Source organism: Mus pahari, chromosome 1 (genome assembly GCF_900095145.1).
Source record: "Mus pahari chromosome 1, PAHARI_EIJ_v1.1, whole genome shotgun sequence".
Taxonomy (NCBI): domain Eukaryota; kingdom Metazoa; phylum Chordata; class Mammalia; order Rodentia; family Muridae; genus Mus; species Mus pahari.
In genome coordinates, this window is record NC_034590.1 from 140,899,776 (window position 1) to 140,922,036 (window position 22,261).

General features: G+C 41.5%; 2 protein-coding genes across 3 annotated transcripts; both read right to left on the bottom strand.

The window, feature by feature from the left end:
• Positions 1-1,531: 1,531 nt before the first annotated feature.
• On the bottom strand, positions 1,532-5,336 carry Insl6 (insulin like 6). Its single transcript, XM_021222262.1, has 2 exons — positions 5,031-5,336; positions 1,532-1,927 (listed from the first exon to the last, which is right to left on the bottom strand). Exons 1-2 carry the CDS (start codon positions 5,299-5,301, stop codon positions 1,623-1,625), a joined length of 576 nt encoding a protein of 191 aa, XP_021077921.1. The 5' UTR covers positions 5,302-5,336; the 3' UTR covers positions 1,532-1,622.
• Positions 5,337-10,760: 5,424 nt separating this feature from the next.
• LOC110336834 (prorelaxin 1) lies at positions 10,761-13,728 on the bottom strand. 2 transcript variants are annotated; one of them, XM_021219589.1, is made up of 2 exons: positions 13,444-13,728; positions 10,761-11,229 (listed from the first exon to the last, which is right to left on the bottom strand). In XM_021219589.1, exons 1-2 carry the CDS (start codon positions 13,652-13,654, stop codon positions 10,883-10,885), a joined length of 558 nt encoding a protein of 185 aa, XP_021075248.1. In that variant the 5' UTR covers positions 13,655-13,728; the 3' UTR covers positions 10,761-10,882. The 2 variants fall into 2 exon arrangements, with proteins under 2 accessions (XP_021075248.1, XP_021075246.1); XM_021219587.1 differs by having other exon boundaries at positions 10,883-11,226; positions 13,438-13,654.
• Positions 13,729-22,261: the final 8,533 nt, after the last annotated feature.

A 22,261-nucleotide genomic window follows, 5' to 3' on the forward strand; every position in this document is an offset into this window, starting at 1 on the left:
CAGTGTCAGGCTGGGGCTGCTGAGGCGTCTGGCATTGTGGTCTCAGCTCTCCAATGTAAAGACGGCCATTGCTGGACTACCCTGATGGAACTCTGTAAGCCAATCCAATAAATAATCTCTTTAACATATAGTCATTCTATTGATTTGGTTCCTCTATAAAACCATGACCATATAATTTGAATGCTAATTTTAAAAGTAAAAATTACTTTTTTTGATTACTGCAGGGACTTCTGCTTCCTCCAGCTAAAGACATGACTAAAAAATCTCTTTAAAAATGATTCTTCACTCAGCACCACTGAATAGGATGGGAAGAGCAGGGGCCGTTCTCCAGTATCTGCTTGCTGTGTTGACCAAAGACATTCCTTCCCTAACTTTTCTTTTTTTTTAGATTTATTTATTTATTATATGTAAGTACACTGTAGCTGTCTTCAGACACTCCAGAAGAGGATGTCAGATCTTGTTATGAGCCACCATGTGGTTGCTGGGATTTGAACTCAGGATTTGAACTCGGGTGCTCTTACCCACTGAGCCATCTCACCAGCCCCCTTCCCTAACTTTTAGCCAGCAGCAGATTGTGTCCTTCTGCAGCTTGGTGAGCCTTTTTTCACTCTTTTGCTTAAATCTTTGCTGGGGTTGGGGACTGTTCTTTGTCCCTCCTTACTGTAATGCATAGATCTGATGTTAGAGTTGCATTTCTTTAACTGATCTAAAGTTCTGTCCGTATTAAAGGTGCATTTTCATCTAAAGCCTTGTGGACCTATTCAACCATGACACAACATAAATTTGTTTCAAAAATGGTTCTTCTCTCTCTTTACAAAGGTAAATGTGCAGGGTATATTTTGAAAGCACCAGAAACATAGATTTGAGTGGGAAAGAAGTTCTGTCTTAAGACATAATGCAGCTGAAGAGGGACAGAATCAAGTCGCACCGAGCAGGGTGTTAGAGGGCATACCTAGGAAGAAGACAAGAGAAATCATCCCATCGATGCTTACCCATCATTTAGTGGTTGAGAATTCTACTTTGGAACCTCCAAGTTTGGCTTTATAGCATTAAAGTGATTTCACACAGCAGGGCTGGTGAGATGGCTCAGCAGAGAAATGGTACATGAGTAAAACTCAAGGCCCTGAAACAATGTGTCTGTCTACAATTACAGTGCAATAGCTTGTGGGAGGGGCACAGTTAGTTGCTTTAAGTTGCTGAGACAAATGAGTTGGATGACAGAGATGAGCCCAGTAGTTATGGACATGAGTCTTCTTTTTATCATCTAGACAGAATGATAACATTCCATATTCCATTTAAACCCAGCTTAAGAGCTTTCAACCATGACAAAACCCAAATAGATAGTTTTCAAATGCCTACATGGATTATGGCACCTATACGTATTCTTTAGAAAATACTCGACAAAATAGGAGTCACTAAACACTAAGATTCTCGTTACTACCACATGACACTACCAACTACTTGTGAATATTCTCTGTGTGGTTCAGTCCCGCACCTACAAGGAGAACTGCAAGAAAAAATGAGCAGTAAGTTAGATTTAGTAAGCTTTTATTAAGTGAGCATAGTTTCTACGACAGTTTGTACATCTCTGTCACAAGTGATGTTTGATTAATCGTTAAGGTTTAAAAATCAACAAACGGGAGGCATGCGACGGCCATCTCTTCCTTGGTGCATCCTATCACGCAGCATTTATCTGCAAAACCTCTGCGTTTCCTTTGGGGATGATTCCCCCAAAATAAACTTCTGAAGGTATTCATTTTGTTCATGCTTTTCTTCTGAAGTTGTACGCTCTTAACATAGGGCTTGCCACTGTGGTATGAAAACAATCTTGCCTTAGGAAGCAACTCCGCCTTTGCAAACTGATAGTCGGGCAGTGACTGAGGTTCCCAAGTGTGTATTCCTTTCTTCTGAGAGATGCCTGCAGGGACTGTCGAGAGACAATGGGGGAAGAAAGTCCTATTTATCCAAATTTCCTATTAGATATGAATTTAGTATTACATAAAATCAGATAATTTTTAAAAAACATTTTAAATAAAAGTTGAAAAGTACAGGTATTCAGAGGCAATGTGCTTTTAAGTAAAATAGTTGTGATGTTTTCCTATGAGAAGGCTTAGCAACCTTTAAATATTTTGTAGTAACATTTTTTTTTATCCCAATACTGCTCACGTGCTGTCGAATTCAGCATTCTACAACACACTGAAATCAGTGGCTCATACTGGGTCTTCAAGGCTGTGCGCCAGCCACTTTCTAATTCCAGAATGTTTCTCTCACTTCTCAAAAACAAAAGCAAACAGAACAAAAATAAATAAATAAACAAATAGAAAGCCAGCAACCACTGCTAACAGTCTCGCCCACCATCTCTCCCTCTAGCACCAGGCAACCATCAGCCATGCTCTTCCCCATGGCTCTGTCTATTCTGTACATCTCACATACGCGGTAGCATTTGGTATGTGCTCATTTTTGTCTGTCTTTCCATTAACATAGTATTTTCCATGGGTAACCATGTTTAACCATATGTGTCCCTCTTCTATTCCTTTCATGGCTAACTAACTTCCCAGGGTGTAGCTTTTCCACAGTGCATTTCACTCATCCATCTATCACCTCTTGGCTATTATGAATGGCACTTGCCTGGCTATTCATGCCCACATTTTTATGTGTTGGTGTTTGCAGTCCTTTGGGTATAAGCCTAGGAGCAGAATTGCTGGGTCCTGTGGTGATTCTGAACATCTTCTCATGACCTTCATATGTCACCATTGTTGAAATACCCATTAAACCCCGTGTTCAGTTCATTTGTTTACAGTGTTTGCCTTTGATTATTTCCGAACAGTCTGTCTTCTATGTGTATGTTATAACTAAGTGGTTAATAGAAGCATTTTGTTCTTTAATGCAATGTAAAGAAGTATGCGGTGGCCTTGTGCTCCAAGTGCAGATTTATTGTTACATTGTCTTAACTCAGCATCATTGGACACTGGATGACAGAAGCTAAAATAACTCCTGGATGTAAATATCCAGAGACATTGTGGATGTCTACTGTGGTCACATTTAGTACTGCCTAGGAGGAGAATTTTTCCCCCCAAGGCTTTAACCATAGATTCAGCTCTGTGAGCTGCACTCTGCATCCTGCAAGCTCAAAGAGGGAAATCTTTATGGGGGAGGATAATCAATGGTGTGTGGGGAAACTAATCGGCTCAGTCACATTTCTGCAGTTTGAAATTAGAAGAGGAGGAGGAGGAGGAAAAAGAAAGGAGGAGGAAGAGGAGGAGAAAGCAGAGACAGAGGAGGAAGAGGAGGCAGTGGAGGAGAAAGAGAGAGAGAAGGTGGAGGAAGGAGGGGAGGAGGAAGAAGAGAAGGAGTTAGTGAGTTTCAAGACTGAAAAGATTCCATGAGGCTTGTCATAGAATAAAGGAACACAAATACAGATGGGCACAAAGAAAGAGAGGGACGAGGACGAGGAAGAAAAGGGAAAGGTATTAGAAGAGTTCAGAGTCTGGGTGGATTCTTGGCCTTTCTGAATCCATCACTGGGTCTTTCTTCCCACCCCCCCCCCTTTCAGTGTGAGGTTTTCCCAGGCACGCTCTGTCCCCTGAAGCTGGCGGGTGTAGCTTACTGTCCTTTTCTGCTATTACAATGAGTAAGACAGAATTATAACTAAACAAGAAAGCAAAGACTGAAGGGAACAAAATGTAGTAAGAAAAGAGGAAATAGTATAGATAATACATGGCTATTAATTCTGTAACATTTGAAATCCAATCGAAATGAATTCCTATGAAAATCTTGACAGACACAGACACATGAAAGTTACGCACATCGATGACAAAGAAATCAAAAGCAAAACTAGTCACACATAGATGGTTTTAGAGGTGAATTCCACCTATTTGCGAAGGAAAGGAGTTTACAAGCAGTTCCACTTCGTTTTATGAATCTCATTAATTCCTTATTTCCAGGTCAAGTAAGAACATGACTTGGAAACATTTTAAAGTTCTGTTAAGTCGTTTCACTTACAAACACTGCTTTGAAAAAAAAAACTATAAAATTAGTTAAGCAAATCTACAAACGCATTTTACAACATAGGAGCAAGGTTAATATCAGAATGGCAAGGGTAGGTCACGATCATGAGATCTGTCTATGCAATTCATCATGCTAGTTCACCTTCAGTGATGCTGCAAACCACAGAGAATTTTCATCTGTCCCTATACTTCAATCTACCTATCTGCATAGAACGATCCAAGCTGAGATTCGTCTCATCCACTCTTGTCCCTCCCTGTGCCTTTTATTAAGTTTTCACTTCACATGCATTGCTCCATTGACTTTGCTTTCTTACCTCTAGTATCCTTTCTGGATGAACCTTACTGTCATACGCTGCTGCTTCTTTCCCCTACTGATCAACACATCCTGACCTCCTCGCTCTTCCCTGAATAATTCTGACAGCAGTGTCATTCCCCCTAAATAAACGTTTCCTCTAAATAAACGCCTCCATCCCAGCCACCTATCCATGTGACTAGTCCCTCATCACCTATATCCATCTTCTGACAATGCCTGACAGTGGTTAATTTCAAATGAGCAAGAATTTATTTGATTTATGATTTGAAGATGCTCCAGGGTCCAAGGACTTTTCTTGTAGCATCATCCCATAGCGGAGGTGCCGGAAAAGGAGGATGAAGTGATTTTACAACAGATTCACTCAGGACAATCTACTTCTGTGATAATGGCCTGACTCCGTTTCACTTCACTTCCTAACGCTGCTCGGGGGATTTGGATTACAACACATGGAATTTGGGGTATACAGGAAACCATAACAACCTCTTTTGCCAAAGGTCATCTTTTTAATAAGGCCTACTCTGAACAAATTATTTCTTCTAAGTCTAAAGTGAACTTCATATTAGTTTGTATGGTTTTTCAAACTGTATTTACACGTACACTAGGTACAAATTCTATTTCCTACAGAAATTCACTGGCAGAGCAAAGTCGAGGATAAGAAAAGAGGAGTTTGCACACTGATAAGCTACCAAGCCTTCCCTTCAGAAGTTTACCTGGGTTTGTGAATCTTCCCCAGGCGGAGGAAGAATGGTAAGGGTGGAAGGCTTTGCCCTTGCGTGAGAAGTGGGGAAAGAACTGTGTCATAGGAGTTTGCTCCTCCATTTCGAACCGGCTCCAGTCATTTTGGCCACAGAGTTTCATAACTTCTACCAGCAGGTGCCTGCCGCACAGCTTTCTGGGTCTGGATTCCTCTTCTTCTTCCCGGGAAAAAGGAGTCAGTAGGAGTCCAAGCCACAACAGACAAGAACAGCACAGCTGCTTCATCCCTGGGCTCCGCCACAGGGCCCGGCGCGCTGCAACGGCCGTCGCCCCGCCCCCGCCCCGCCCCGCCCCGCCTTCGCTACCCACCACGCCCCTCTCCGCAGCGCCCTCGGGCTGCCCTCCCTCGCTGGCAATCTTCTCCAGAACACTTAGGTCAGGTGTGGGGTGTTCCAGGTTTACATGGACTTCCGGCTTGCAGAAAGTTGAAATTAACAGGCGCTTTTTGCCTCAGAAATGCAAGTTTTAAAATGTCTTCTTTCCCTGACTTCATGCATTCATTCTTCTTGCCGTCTGCTCCAAGAAACTGCCTCATGAAATATGAGAACATAGGACTCTGAGATGTGGCATCCTCCACCTGGAATGTGATCTTCTTTTTGCCTAGTGTTTACACGAGCCATCTCTTCACTTCGGGCAAACTTCTCAATCTCCTTCATGGATTATATTTTTTAACTTTAAAAAATTGGAAATGGAACTAGAGAGATGTCTTGGCAGTTAGGAGAACTTGCTCTTGCTGAGGATTCGGGGTCACTTCTCTGTACCAACAAAGCAGCACATGGTAGTCTGTAACTCCAGTTCAGAACCAGTCATACTCATAGTGCATATACAGACATGCAAGCAAACACTCATACATATCAAATAAAATAAATAAACCCTTTTAAAAATTCCTCAGTCCATCGCGGTGTCTTCTCATATCTATAACATTATACCTCACTCTCGTTTACTCGCCTCCCTTAACCGCCCTCTCCCAGTTTCTGCCTTTAGTAATTCCCCTTTTTGCTTTTTTATTACATGTCCTCTATTACTTGATTTCCTCTTACCTCCTTTAAGCACTCATCCCTCGAGGGACCCCTTCACAGTGTTGCCAGCATTTGCAGTCCCGTACTTTGTTTATTGATAACAGCTATTCTGAGTAGAGTGATATGGACTTTCAAATCATTTATTAATTGTATTTCTCTGGTGGGGAAGAATGTTCAAGTATTGTTTTTTATCCATTTGCATTTCTCCTTTTGAGAGTTCAGTTTATTAGCCCATTGATTGATCAGATGATTAGCTTTCCTGGTATTTAAATTTTTCAGTTCTTCATATGGGTGGATATTATTACCCTGTCTAATGTATAATTAGTAAATCATTCCCCTCATTCTGTAGGGTACCTCTTTACAGTGGAGGTTTGGTTTTTCAGTTTTTTGGGTTTTGTTTGTTTTTTATTTTTGTGTTTTTTTTTTTTTTTTTTTTTTTTTTTTTTTTTTTTTTTTTTTTTTTTTTGCTATACGGAGCCTTTTAATGTAATGCGATCTTTTAATTACTGGAATTATTTCCTGTGCTATTGGAGTTCTTTTCAGAAAGCCTCTGGCTATGCTGCACCTTGAAGTGTTTGCCCTAAATTATCCTCTTGAAATTTGACAGTTTCAAGTTTTAAGGTCTTTGAGAAATTTCAAATTAAAAAAAAAAAAAACATGGAAAATAAGGATCTAGCTTCACTCTTTATGTGAAAATCCAGTTTTCTCAGCACCTTTGTTCAAGAAGCTATCTTTTCTCCCACCTTTGTTAAAATTCCGGCGACTGTAAATGTGTAGTTTTATTTGGGGTCTGCTACACTGTTGCATTGGTTGTTGTGCCAGTACCCACTGCTTCTGTGTTTCGGACTCTGATGTAACTGCTCTTGGCTACTGAAACACGTCCAGCACTGCTCTTCCAGATGAGCAAATCTTTAGCTGGTCGGGGTCTCTTGTGCTTCCAGGTGAATTTTAGGGTTATCTTTTCTGGTGCTGTCGAGAATGGCACTGGAATTTTGCTGCCTATTGTACTGAATCTGTAGACATCTTTTGTTGATAGCAGTCAATCTTGCCATATTAACTCTTGTCTGTTCTTGAGCGTGGGAAGCCATTCTGTTTTTTATTATCTTTCCAATTTATTCAGTGTCTTAAAGTTTTCACTGTAGGAGTTTTTCCCTTCGAGTTTTGGGAAGTTACTGGGAATGGGAATTCCCCCGTTTTGTTTTGTTTTGTTCCCCCCCCCCCGTGAGTTTGTTACTGATCTATATTAAGGATATTGTTCTTTCTATGTTGGTTTTATGTTCTATTCCATTGCTGGAAATATTCATCAGTTCCTAGACTTTCTGACAGCGTCTTCTTCCCTTATCTCATTCGCTTAGTACTTTCACTGTAAATAATTTTAACTCCATAATATATTCTACAGTCATTTTTCACTTTCAGTTTTATAGTCATTGGTAATAGATTAATAGATTGTATAGTCTGATGCTCTTGCTGATACAGAAATTTTGTGTTTTGGTGTTTTTTTTTTTTTTTCTTGCCAAGTAATGCCAGAGATTTAGTCTCCGAGAATAGGCTGCTCAATGAGAATATTGACCACCAAATAAGAAGAGGTATTCAAACCAACAGACTGTAATACAGAAATGCAAAGAACACAAAAAAAGCAAAGCAAGTGACTCTTCCATAAGGTTATGATTTTTCAACTACGAAACCCAAAGATCCTGAAATAGGTCAAATGCCAGATAAAGAACTTCAAATGTTTCTGGTAAAAATGACCAGTGATCTAAAGGAGGCTATGAACAACTAGATGACTTCAATCAAGAGTCTTGAATGAGCTTTGGTGGGTTACTTAACTGTAGCATGGGCAGCTTGCCAACGACTACATCACGGAAAAAAAATCAATACCTCACAGGGAGGGATGAGACCTCATCATCAATGCACCCCCATTCCCTGGTCCATGTTAGAATGCTGAAGGGTCCAAGTCTGTGCAGGTCCATGCCCAGAACGCGGCACTTCGGAGCACTCTTCCCATTCTCTAGAGCTTTCTAGTTCCCCCCTCCCTTCTTCCATGACAGATACTCCATGGGTCTTGATGGGGGTGACGTCAGTGTCCTGTTTAGGGCTAAGCACTCAATAGTCACTTGTTCTCAGTACTTTGACCCATTATGAGTCTCTGTTAACAATTGCCTCATTTATAATTTCCAATGAAATTTTATTATCTGGAAGCAATTTCATCAACTTCAGATGGCCAGACAGATGGGAGCATGAACTTAATACATTAATATCCTCAGTACTTCCGCTTATAATTTCTCTTTCTCTTTTCTGTCTTCTGATTCTATTTTTAGTTCCCCTTGCTTTGTCCTGAGTTCTAGTGGCATCCATGGATACTGTTAAATCAACTATCAGTTGATATATGATATACGACATATATCATATGGTATATACTATATAATAAAATATACTTATCATCACTTTCCTTCATGGAGATTTAAGTGCTCAAGCTTTGTCTGCTAAACAATGTGATTTACAGAATGCTTTCTACACCTGGGCTGCCTAGTTTTATGTCAACATAACACAAGCTAGAGTCATTGGAGAGGAGGTATCCTCAACTGAGAAAATGTCTCTATAAGACTGGGCTAGGGGCAAGCCTGTTGGACATTTTCTTAATTAGTGGTGAAGGAGGACCCATTCCACCATGAGAGGCTGTAGGAGGCCATGGCCCCTCCCCTGGGCTACCCGAAGCCACACCTTAAAAGATGGCACCTGTTGGCTATGGAGCTTGTGGTAAACAGGTCCATATTTGGTGTTGATATGTTCCCACTCTTCTGGTTGGCTGAAGGAGCGCCTGGTGAAGTGATGTGGCCTGCCGCGATTGGAGTGGATAAGAGTATAAAAAGGGCTTGTATCCGGGGCTCAGGGGAGATGAAGAGGCAGATGATGAAGATTGTTCAAGGTTCCTGAATAAACTGCTGAGAGAACTGGTGGTCGCATCTTCCTTGCTGGTCGAGAGAGGACACGACAAGAGGCGCCATCCCTGAGTTGGTGGTCATGGGTTCTAAGAAAGGAGGCTGACAACTATCAGACTGAGCTAGAGAACCCTGGTGGGGGAAGTAGGGGAGGACTGGAGGAGCAGAGGGGGATTGCAACCCCATGGGAAGAACAATGTCAACTGGTGGGAACACCCAGAGTTCGCAGGGACTAGACCACCAACCAAGCAGTGTATGGGGAGGGATCCATGACTCCAGGTACATATGTAGCAGAGGACTGCCTTGTCTGACATCAATCGGAGGGGAGGCCCTTGGTCCTGTGGAGATTTGATGCCTCAGCATAGAGGGATGCTGGAGTGGTGGGGCAGGAGTGCATGGGTGGTTGGGGCAGCAGCCTCATAAAGGCAAATGGGAGGGGGGAGAGAGTGGATGGGATGGGGGGACTGTGGAGAGCTAACCGGGAAGGGGGATATCACTTGAGATGTAAATGAATGGAATGATTAATGAAAAGAAAGAAAGGAAGGAAGGAAGGAAGGAAGGAAGGAAGGAAGGAAGAAAGAAAGAAAGAAAGAAAGAAAGAAAGAAAGAAAGAAAGAAAGANAAGGAAGGAAGAAAGAAAGAAAGAAAGAAAGAAAGAAAGAAAGAAAGAAAGAAAGAAAGAAAGAAAGCAAGCAGGCTGAGCAAGCCATGAGGAGCAAGTCAGTAAGCAGCACCCCTCCATGGCCTCTGCATCAGCTCCTGCCTCCAGGTTCCTGCCCTGTTTGAGTTTCTGCCTTGACTTCCTTTGATGAGTGATGTGGAAGTGTAAGCCAAATCAACCCTTTCCTCCCCAAGTTGCTTTGGTCTTGGAGTTTAATCATAACAATAGTAGCCTTAGTTAAGACTCTGCCTTTGTCTTGCTCTGTATTTCCCCTGCTGTCCTGTACAAGTTGGCATAGATGTCACTTCTTTATCTATGTGCTCTCTTCCTATCAGAATGTGTTTGCCATGGAGGTAAGAACCTTCATTTGATCTACTTACTGTGTGAGCTTCCTTGCTTTAAACAGAGTCGGGAATGCAGCAGGTTCTTAATAACTGAGACTAAGAGGTACAATTAATAATGCTATCAACAAATAATAAATTAAGTGCTAGTAAGTATATAATATTTGGTAAATTAATGAAGAAGTGAATAAATGAGAATTTGAGTTCTCTGTACTGTTTCCCTACCTCTGTCATCATCCTTGTTTAATGTTGCACTGTTTAATGTTTAAAATCCTTTTTTAAAAGCTCATTAGGCAATGGAGTCATCTTTTGTTCATATTTATAACCTAGCATCTCCTAAATTGAGTCTTAATGAATATCTGTTAAGTGAAGAAAAAACATTTAAGTAGTAATTATTATTAGCATAGTTTAATAGATTTATTAAATTGTTATTTAAATGTATTTAATTATTACTTTTTAATTTTATGAGTATGGCTGTTCTGCCTGTGTTTACGTTGCCTGCCACTTGCATGTGTGGTGCCTGCAGAGGCCAGAAGAGCCCACAGGATTTCTTAAGAGAGAATTGTATTATATGCATGAAGTGGTAAGGATGTATAATCATTTTAAATTAATATTATTCAAAAGCAATAAGACCATTGAAAGGACAGAATGAGTTTTGCATACAAATATTATTAACAGAACTACAATAATTCAAAGAACATTTCTTTCATATCAAAGGACAAATCCAAATGTAAATTATGGTTTCTCAAATCCTAATAAATAGGAAAAGGGAACAGAAAGAGGCCATCAATCAGGTAGCAAGAATGCATGTGAACACTGGACTGGTTGTGCACAATTAGCTCCGTATCAGCAATAGAGTTTAGCAATAGATCTTCTGGTACAACCGACATGGCAACATTGCTGGCTCAGCAATCCACCAGACTCCCTCTTTTTCCGTGAATGGCTATCTGATTGTAAGTATTTAAGCCCTGGAGGACTGCCATCTTCTGCTTCACCCAGTTTATCATGGAGAGTTTTCTTAAAGCCTTCCAAGCTAACAACAGAATCGCTCAACACAGGTGCGTGTTGTAGCTCTGGGAATGAGGCCCGAGCCTCAGACAGTACTGCCTTGGGCTCTTCAGACAAACTTGGAAGGCATTTCAGTGTCATATCGAAAGGTTCTGCTTCTTTGTTGATGAAGGACGGCACAACTTCTGTTAAGTTTAAAAAAGAAAAGTGAGTGGGGTAGGCAATATTCATGTCAAGGAGCATTTGGGAAACTACAGACATCTGTATAGAGAAACGTATTTTGCCTGAATATAATTAAACACGGAAACAGGGTCAGAGAGTATTGAAAAATCTCAGTGGTTTTGCTGGCTGGGCAGAGCTGAGAGCTAAGATCTTACCAAGGCTCTGTTTACCCCATGTGGCTTCTTTCTGCAACCGCCCTCATCTTGCTTTTATCACTGTAATTTTCACCCTTTGTCACTAAGCTCTTATTCTCTGAAATCACACTGGTTATCAACAACACGATTTTTCATGTTTTCTAGCCCGATGTGGTGCCACACACCTTTAATCCTAGCATTTGGAGAGCAGAGGCAAGTGGACCTCCATGAGTTCAAAGCCAGCAGGTTTACAGAGTCCCAGATTAGCCAGGACTATGTTAGAAAGATCCTGTCTCGAAAAATAAAATAAAATAAAATAAAACAACTCATTTACATGTTTTCTAACCTGAGTAATTTTCTTCATTGCCTTTGAGTCATGAAAAAGTAATCCTTGAAAACTATTTCCATGATTTTAGGAGTCCCAGAGTGTCAAGTTACTGCTTTAGGATAAAGTTTAAAAGACAGATTTTCCAGCAGTTCAGCTCTGACTAGAGAAGGATGGATGTCTCTGAACACTTATGGAGCAATCTCTCTTCCAAAGAGTGTTTGCTCCAAGTCAGTGAGTGGTATTGTACACTCAAGACAGAAACAGCCTAAAGAACGCTTCCCAAACTGTGTGCTTCCCAATGGTGCCTGGACCAATGTTCTGAGTGTGGTGTTTCCTCCCGTGCTGTGGGAAACCCTCTAGAACCAAGTGACCCCTTCCTTCTTTGTACACATCTACAGTTCAACATTCACGGACTGTTTCCACCAGCAATGTCAGTTAGGAGATTTAGAGGAAAAATTTTTTTCTGCCTACAAAACCCTTTATAGTAACTCAAACCTTCCCCCTGCTCTTACCTATCCCAAATGCCCAAATTTAGAGTGTTAGCAGGCAAAGAAACTGGCAATGCCAATCGAGTTTAAATTATAGTGCAATAGCTCAGTTCTTGTTCATGTACAGCAGAACAGCCTGTTAGCTTACCAATCAGTCACTCCTCTGGAAAGAATAAAACCAAGGAATCCAAAAGGCACAGCCTAAGTGTGGAAGGGAGATAGCAGGTTAGCCGTGAAGGCTTACCCTCCAGAGAAAGCCAAACCGTTCCCCTATACTGGGGTGTTCTGGGTCAAAGATCCTTCCTAAGAGTCCCGTAGTCCTTTTAGCCAACAACCAACTTCAGCCGTTGGAATTTGGCACGGAAAGTGATGGCACTGTCACACCTGTTCATTCCAAGTCTAAACCAGTGACTTGGCAGGTGGCATTCTGTAGCATTTTGTGTCTATCAGAAGTCCTGGGTTTTTTCTTCAGGAAGACATTCCATTCTAACTTTAACTCAGCTTATGGATCCCTCCTTGCTCTAAGATTTTTGTCCAGTCAGAGTTTCCTCGGCTCCTAAGCAGAGTTGATGTACTTAAAAGCAGTAAGCAAAGGCCAGCTGGAGTTGGGGGTCAGAGCTAACTTACAAGCTTTAGTGCCTTGAAATTCCTCATTTAAAACTATTTTTCACTTATTTTGAAATCCGTGGTTTTGGTTTGTAGATAATAGACACAAATATAACATTTTAACCTAACTGAACTCATACAGGTATACACTTTTTAATCACTGGATTTTGGATTCAAATATTTTTATGACACTAATGAGTTTCGGCCATGATAGTCTGCCAGCTAGCCCTTATTGATTTTCTTACATCCACCCAACCTTTCAATTAAACTGTATGCCCAGTTTAAAAAAAAAAAAAAAAAAAAGAGGCACAGTAAGGCTCCCTAGATGATGTGCCCGGGCATACTCCACAGCCCAGATTTTGGCTCCCATTAGGACCTAGCTCCATCCCTAGTATGAAGGAATGAAGCCCTTGGCTGCAGTATATCTAACTCCCTCTGATAGGTTCTCACTGAAACTCTGACCCAACCAAGCAAGTCAAACCTGAGGCTGGGGATCACAAATCTCCCTCGCCCCCACCCCTCGCCCCCCCCCCCCGGGTGGGGGTAGACAGGGGGCTTTTCTAATTGGTGGTCAGCCAATGGGAAGCATGGGAAGACGGGATGAGATCAGAGGGCGCTCACCAGTGGCTTGCCTGGCAAGCGGAGCTGTCTCCTCCTGGCTCAAAGCCAATCTTCCCATGGAGGCCCCGCAGATTTCGATCAATTCACGGGCATATTCACGGCCGCACATCCGTATGACTCGGTCCATCCACTCCTCCGAGACTCGCGCCCTGCAAGGCTGGCTCAGCAGTAGCCAGAACCCCAGGAGCTGGAGCAAAAATCTGCTGGACATTCCGGTCTGGGCTGCTTCTGGGCGGCTCAGCCTTGGCGGGACTGGGCTCCTGCTGCTTTCTTAGTGCTCAATCCAGCTTTTATATCCCTTGGGAGCTCTCAGCATCAGTGTTGATGGTTCCAGCTCCACCCACTTCCCACCCTCGCATGCATGGTATTGTCTTCTTGGGTCCGGTTCCCCTTACCCACCTTTTATTCATCACACCACCCCTCAGTCCTCTCTATCTTGCCCCCCAAACCACTTTATATGCCAAAATTACTTTGGATTTGAAGCTTTTCCTTAATTACAGAATAAGGCTTGGCCCCTGGACTAAGTGACATCAGCAATCAAGTCGAGGCCACTTGTCTTCTAACAAGCAAAGGCTTCCCAGCATGAATGTTTGTCATGTTACCTTCTAACCCCAGTAAGGTTATAGTTGCAATTGCTGGTAGATCCGGCCATAGAAGACATAACAGGAGGAGGGTAAATTGTTGAGAGGGAAATTGACTTTTCACCTGGAATGTGTTTTTTGTTTTGTTTTCGTTTGCTTTTGCTGACGTGAACCTGGTTACTTTTGTGATTTCTCTTAAGCGAATTTTAAAACGGTTGTTTTAAAATGCTGTTGAGATGTGTATGTTGATTTTTAGATCCTACAGTGGATATTCTGTTGGTCATAATGTAGTGTGTGTGTGTGTGTGTGTGTGTGTGTGTGTGTGTGTGTGTGTTTAATAGTATCTGCACCATTTGACTTCCTTTCTGGCTACTTGTTTTCCGTGCACTTCGTTGCCTTATGGTTCAACCTCAAGTATTTAGGACTATATGGACCGAAAGCAGAAGGGCCAATGCCCTTGTCTTGTTCTAAGTATCAGAGGAAATGATTTCAGATTCTCTGCATCTGACAAGATTGTAGGCTGTGGCTTGTGTCTACTCTTGATTATGTCAGGTAGCAACTTTCTTTCTATTACTTGCTTTAAATAATGATACAGTGTTGAATTTTATCCAAAGGTTTACCTGCTAATATAGAAATTATTTTTTACCACTTTTGCAATTCATTCTGATGCTATATTACATTTATTGATTTGCATATGGTAAACTATCCTTGCCTCTGTGGTACACATCCACCTTCATCACCACTAATGATCTTTTTGATGGTTTAATATTTTGTTGAGTGTTTTTGTGTCTATGTTTATCAATGACATTGGTTTATAGTTTTGTTTGTTGTGTCTCTGTTTCCTTTTGGTATGGGGCAATGCTGAACTGAGAGAATAAAACTGATTCTTTGGAATACTTTGAAAATCTGGTAAGATTCAGCCACAGGGCCATCTGGGGCTGAACTTTTTTTTGTTGGAAGACTTCATGGTTACACATTTTCCGTACTTGACTTAGTCTCTTCTGGTTGTCTATGTCTTCATGGTTCAATCTTGATACGTTATCTATAGCCAGAAATTTATCCATTTTTTTCCTTTTCAATGGTTTAAATGAAATTGATTTATTAGACTTTCTATAGCATATAAGGCCTTTTTAGTTTTTTTTGTTTTCGTTTTGTTTTGTTTTGCATTGTCTTCAATGAAGCAACTATAGTATTTTGCAGCAAACATAATTTAAAACCCAAAACCAAACAAAATCTCCTCAGTTGTAGTAGCTCAGCCATGAGTTACAACCACACTAAAGACCTACAACACATTAAAAAAAAAGACTGGAAATTAAGCAAACATTCTTAACTCTAACTGGAGGATGTCTTAGTAAAAACCCCTAAAATACAAGAAGTAATTGTCATGCGTTATTTTGCCTCGATCTTTGTAATTTTAGTCAATTGTATCTGTTCCTTTATTGTGTCTCAGTTGTTTTAACTAGAAGGTTCTCAATTTTGTCCGTCTTCTCCAGAACCAGCTCCTCATTTCAATTATAATTTAGTCTTTACTTAATTTTTGAATTTGTTATTTTGGATTTGACCTACCCTTGCCTTTTGATCTTTGAAATACACAATTTGGCTGTTATTTGAAATCTCATCATTTTTCTTATTGCTATAAATTTCCCTTTGCTATTCACTTTTATTTATTTTTTAAAGATTTATTTATCCATATTTAGGGGGGACTTTATGTAGGATAGGGTTTATTTCCTAATGTCATAGAATGTTTTTACTGTTTTATAGTAATCATATAATTTTATTAACTTTTTATCATTTCAATTGCTTTCTCTTTCAGAGACTATGAACACTAGTTTACATTTGTTTCGAGCTTGTCTCTCTCTCTCTCTCTCTTTTTTTCCAGCACACTGTTGCTGTCCTCAGACACACCAGAAGAGGGCATCTGATCCCATCACAGATGTAGGGGCTGGGAATTGAACTTAGGACCTCTGGAAGAGCTCCCAACCGCTGAGCCATCTCTCCTGCTTGGCTATTGACTTTTAAAACATTCCTTAACTTTTGTTATGTTGTTTCCATCTCTGTAAGTTTTAAGAATTTTCTTCTTTTAGGCTCAAAGTTATTCTTTTACATACATTGATTAAAGAGATACAAGAAAAGAGAGATATGTTATGGCTTTTTGACCAATCATCAGACTAATATAGTATATTTTTTTAAATTATTATTTAAATTATTAATCGTGGAAGGAGTCTATAAACATAACTGAAAACAATTTTAATTTCCTTTGTTATTTCTTTAATGACTTAGTATTTACTCAGTATCAGTTGTTCAGTCTGTGTAGCTTAACATAAATTCTGATGTTTCTTTTATTCTCAATTTCTAGTTTTATTCCTTATGACCAGAAAGAAACACATGATATGATTTTGATGTTCTAAAATGCGCTATTTTGCTTTGCCGTGGTCTATTGTAGAGAATGTGGGCGTGCGCATGAAAATTGTGTGCACTCGGCAGCTGTTGGGTTGAAAAGGTCCACTAGAGTCTTCAGTGTGGGTTAATTCTGGTGTTTCTTTGCATCTACATGTCTGTCCCCTGGTGAAAGAATGCTGACGCCCCCACTCTTACAGCTCTGGGGATGCTTCCCCCTTTGTATCTAATGCTTTATAGTGTTTTGTAAATTGCATGCTATATCACCGGTCAATGTACATCTGTAATTGTTATGTCTTCTTGCTGAGTTGGTCCCCTTCTTTGTCTCCTTTTGCTGTTTATCTCAGAGTGACTATTTTCCTGTGCAAGCGTAGGTGCTTCTGTCTGCCACTGCTTTTCATTAGTGTGGAGGGCTTTATTTTCTCTGCTCAGTGTGTGCCTACTGGTGAAGGGAATTTCCTGTGGGCAGCATACTGTTGCTTTGGGCAAGTTGCTGAGTTATTTATTTCTAAGATCATTGGACCTTCATCTTTTTTTTTTTTTTTTGTCCACTTAACCTGTATCTTGTTAGGTTTTGAAATAAATATTTTTCTTTTTATTTTGACAACATATTAATTTTATGTATTCTTGTGGTTCAGTGTGACATTTCACTCCATGTGTACAGCATGTACCAGGCAGACACAGCCTTCCTTTGTCCATCCCTCCCCGCACTCCAGGTTTCTACATACATATCTAGTTTTGGTTTGGGGGGTTGTTTGTTTTATTTTGTTTTTTTGTTTTTTTTACAATCTTACAGGCTACGTGGTGAGAAGTAGTATAGAAGTAACCAAAACAGCTAAAAGTGTGATGGTATATAAAACTAATCCTGATTTCTAAGTCTCATTACACTGAGATTTGGGAAGGAAGGATGAAGCTAGCTCACTTCTGGATATGTATGCCAGTGCAATAGAATTACCATACCAAAGAGATGCCTGTGCACCCAGTGTGCACAAGTCACAATAATCAAGACACAGAATCAATAGAGTCTGTATCCATACTCAGTGGAATATTATATAGTCACCAAGAAAATATAATACGATCATTTCATAGCATGGTGGATAGAACTGGAAGGAATTACATTAAATGAAACAGGCACAGAAAAAGAATGGCCATCTTTTTTTTTTTTTTTTTCCTGTACAGAAGTCAGTATTTTCTACCTGGGAGATCTAGTCTGTTTATACTTAAATTTGCTTTATTAATAATTAGAGACATATTCCTGTTACTTTGCTTCATTTTTTGTTTGTGTCTTCTATTTTATCCTGTTGCCTTGGCTGCATACATTGCTCGAGAGGACTTCGGCTTACTTTGGGGTTTCAGATGGGTCTTACTCTTTCAGTATTCTTACGGTGCTAGCTTGCTTTCGTTCATCTCTGGTTTGGACTCCACTCAGCATCTGATGGAAGTTGCTCTAGTGACCAATTCCTGATCTTGCTTCTCTGGGGTCTTCGTTGCTTTTCTCCTGCATTTCTGAATGGCAGCTTTGATGTGAACAATTTTCCTGATTGTCAGGTGTTTTCTTTCAGAACATAGAATCAAGCGTTCCCTTCCCTCCTGGTCTGAAGACTTCGTGTAAGCAGAAGACTGATAGAGGCTGCAATGCGACTTCTTGCTTTCCTCTTGCAAGTTCTAAAGTTCTTTCTTTTTAAAAGATTTTTAAAAGTTTATTATTATTATTATTATTATTATTATTATTATTATTATTATTACATGTATGTGGGGGTAGGTGGGCAAGTGATGGGAATATAGATGCCTGTGGAGGCCAGAATGAGTCAGGTCCCCTGGAGCTGGGGTTACCTTGTAATTTTCACAGTTGTGACTATGTATTGACAACAGGGGGGTCAGTTCTGACACTTCTATTTGGGGTTCTATGTGCCTTCAATACCTCCATGTCTATCTTTGAGGCTGTGGGAGTTCTCCGACTATTGGTTCATTTAATAGATTTTTGTTTGTTTGTTTTTAGTAACTTTATCTATTTCTATGGCTTCTGGTGCCCCAAAATGTGAGTACTTATTCCTTAATCGTGTCTCAATAGTGAGCTCTTCATGTCTAAGGTTTCTGTTTGGTTCTTTTCGAATGTCTCCAGCCATACCCTTAACTGGGTTTCTAGCTTTGTTCTCCTGTCTCCCTGCATTGTCGCCAATGCTGTGCAGTTTCCTTGTGCTCATTCTTTAGAGTTCGACCCTCATGAGGGGCTTCGTAGCCTCTGTGTATTGAGCTCTGTTGTCTGTGTATTCCTTTAGAGGCGGCGTGGTTTTCATATTTCTTGCGACCCTGAGCTGATGTTTACATACTGATGATGCCCACTGTGGCTTTTGTAACACCTTTTGTGGGGTCGCCTTTGGTTCCAGTTGGGCCCTGCGGTACGTGGGCTCTGTAGCTTCAGCTGTGATTGGTGGCTTTGAGTATGATGAGTGCGGTTAGGAGGGTTAGGGAAGCTGTCTGTCTCCAGCACCATGATGAGTTAAGAGATACTCTAATGGCCTAGTAGGTGAGGTGCCTACAGCTGTGGGGGTGTAGAATTTGTGTGTGGCCACTCTGAGTGGGAACGGTGGCACTGAAAGTGTGGGGCATTGCTGCCCTGGCTCCCCAGAAGCAACTTTGACTACACACGGGAGCAGGTTTGGGGATAAGAAGCATAGAATTCATGTTTGGGCTTAGAGGTAATTCAGGCTAACTATGTAGCATGAGCCAATTATGGTGTTAACATCAGCAACTAAATGCTGTCATATAGCCCCAGTGCAGGGACTATCAGAAGCCCCCCCCTCTGCTGGGCTCCCCGACTTACCCTTTCTCCCACAGTGTGGTACCACCCACCTCCCCAACCAGAGAAACTGAGCTCATGGTTTCTCACACTCTGCTCTCTAATCTTTGTGTCGTCCAGGGTTCCTGTTTCTCCTTTTCTATGTCCTGCGCTTCAAAACACAGCTACAGGTTTCTCATTCTGGTTCTTTCTATTGGAGCAGGAGCCAAGTAGTAGGCAACCATCAACCATCTTGCTCCTGTTCCAAATAGATTTTTAAAATAAAAGCATGAAACTGAGCACACCATCATCAGTTTCTCACAAATGCCTTAGGCACACTTGAGCAGGGTATGCATTAGCTATGACAATACTCCGAAGACTGAAGTAATTGTTTGGCTGTTTATTCTAAGTGCTTTACCATGGGTTTTCTTGACAGCATGTAAAACCCAGTCTTATATGTGTATATTCTGAGGCTGGGACCTCTGTCTGAAGTTCTTTGTTCGGAAAGGAAAGGCAGCTACAGGAGGGGCTGGGTGTGCAAGGCTGCTTCTGTATCCCGATGTCATCTGTGTCCCATTGCCCAGGCTCTTCCATGTTGACATCGCCATTTCAAAGAGCAAAGGTCCTGCCTATGTCAGATGGGCAAGCGCCTCTGAGTTCCCACAGCCTATTATTGAATTCCTCTGCTCATGGTTTCCTACCTGCACTAACTCCTGACCGCCATGACAGACAGTCAGGCTTGGCCAGTGGCTCACAAATTCATGGGACACTCAGTTTTTAAAAGACCCTTCTAAAGCTGGGCACCAGGAACTTCCTGTAGCTTTGCGTTATCTGATCAGTTCTTACTGTTCTCTCCACTCTGCCAACTGCAGGAAGTCTGCTCCTGGGCCCAGTAATGATCTGTGTGCCCCTGCACCTCTGTTGGTTGCCAAGTATTCTACCATTTTATTGCAATTGAGGAATAAAGTGAAGATGCACATTTCCAAGCATTCTGGGTGAAACTTGGCGGTGACTCTCTAGTTCCCAGCTGTCCCTGCAATCACTCCTCCAGTGTTCCCTACCTGCTGCCTTACTGAGAATGAAGAGTGACAGTGGGAAATTGATCTCCAAGGGCTTCTCACTGATAAACTATTGGGAACTTCTCAGAGCCACTTCTCATTGTTTATTGCTCTGCTCAAATAGTAGTAGCACATGTGCTCAGGGAAACCCTGCAGCGCCCCAGACACACCCAGGGCTCCAGGACTCAAGTTGCAGACTCCAAATAGGTATTTGGTTTGGGTTTGGCTTTTAGATTACTTATTTTATTTTACATGTATGAGTATTTTTGCTCAAAACATGTGTCTGTGCATGCCTGACGCCCGGACTGATGAGAAGAGGGTTTGCTTGAGTACCTGTAGAATTAGAGTTAAAAGTGGTTGTGAGCCGGCATCTGGGTGCTGGGAATGGAATGTGGGTCCTCCAGAAGAACAAGTTTTCTTAACTCCTGAGCCATCTCTCTAGCTCATTGTTTAAAAAACCAGTTGGCCACTGAAGTGTGCCTTTTTTTGTGTGTGTGGTCTGTGGTTTTCACGTTACACCAGGCACTGACGCTATGTCACAGTTTGATTTCTGGCCACATAATTCAGCCATTACCACAAACATTCTTGGAACATCACAACCACAATCCACTCTCTGCTCTCACATGGAACCTGGAACTCATACTAATTTGGGGAAGTTCTATCGCTAGTAATGAAATAAACCTATTGAAAGATGGCAAGCGCCTAGAATTAGGACCCCAGACAAGATACCATACTTCTGATGACGTAATTCCCACATACCCTTCTCAGATCTCACAAATTAAACTCTCTGGAGTCAGGCTGGAGAGATGAATCAGTGGTTAAGAGCACTGACTGCTCTTCCAGAGGTCCTGAGTTCAATTCCCAGCAACCACAATGTGGCTCACAACCATCTGTAATGGGATCCGATACACTCTTCTGGTGTGTGTCTGAAGACATCTACAGTGTACTCACATACATAAAATAAATAAATAACTAAAAAAAAAAAACCTCTCAGGGGCCATATTGAGAACCACTAATGTAGTACCAAGGACCACTGACTGTTAGCCAGCCGTACACATAAAACCTGCCAACCAAAAACCTCATGAGTATTAACCTCAATGCTCTAAGGTGGGTGATAAAGGACAAGCCACCCAGCCTTTGTTTGGCTGCATTGATTAGCCACTGACGTGGGAGTGTTTTATTTCCAAAGAACTACTTATTGGGCTTCGGTCAAGAGTCTTGGGCAAGGACAACAGCATTTCAGTCAAATAAAAACATATTTTATACTAAGAATCCTGGAAACCACAGATGTTTTCTCTTGGCTGTGCCAGAGCAATTGGAACCAACAGTTCTACACAGGTTTGTAAACCCCAGCGAGCGTCATCATAACAATTTTGGCCGGGTCCTCCCATGTATCAAAAGCTTATTCTCCGTCCTGGTGAAGCAATGGGGTCGACTTGCTTCTAAAGCTTCAAATGAATGGCCAGGAATTTCATGTGCTGCCATAATACCAGCTGAAGCTGGAAGGGCCTCTGAAGGCCTACCCACAAGCTACTCTCCCTCTCTATTATGGCAGATAACATCTCCTAGTGAAACACCCTTCCTATTGAAGAGAATGCAGTACTACTCTTGCTGGTCCCAGAGGAGTGAGCCTCAATTCTCTGTTAGCCTGCTGGAGTATTCAAATAAGCCAGTCACATACTCTCTTGGCAACCAGGACTCATGTCACCCTCTCAATACTGCGAATGTCTGTCTCACACAGGGTTTTACCCATTCAATCTTTTCACACCTGCCACTCCCGTGTGACCCTGTACAGCATCCAAGGCCCGTGTCCCAATCCTGTAACTACATGCTTAATAGATGCTGTCTCTCTTAAGTGTTCACCACCAGTGGGTGGGTGTTTCGTCACCTCCATAACCCCAGTGGGGAACCCCTCCCTCCAGCAAAGTGACTCAATTAGATGATTCAAACTGATGACCACTACAACCTACCCTCCTCCTCCTCCTCCTCCTCCTCCTCCTCCT

What these genes read in the sequence shown, in the direction of transcription:
- LOC110336834 (XM_021219587.1), bottom strand. Translation starts at nt 13,654, where the DNA reads ATGTCCAGCAGATTTTTGCTCCAGCTCCTGGGGTTCTGGCTACTGCTG. An exon ending in CAGGCAAGCCACTGGTGAGC is followed by an intron (nt 11,227 to 13,437) that starts GCCCTCTGATCT and finishes ACTTAACAGAAG; the next exon opens with TTGTGCCGTCCTTCATCAAC.
- Insl6 (XM_021222262.1), bottom strand. Translation starts at nt 5,301, where the DNA reads ATGAAGCAGCTGTGCTGTTCTTGTCTGTTGTGGCTTGGACTCCTACTG. An exon ending in GGGAAGATTCACAAACCCAG is followed by an intron (nt 1,928 to 5,030) that starts GTAAACTTCTGA and finishes GTCTCTCGACAG; the next exon opens with TCCCTGCAGGCATCTCTCAG.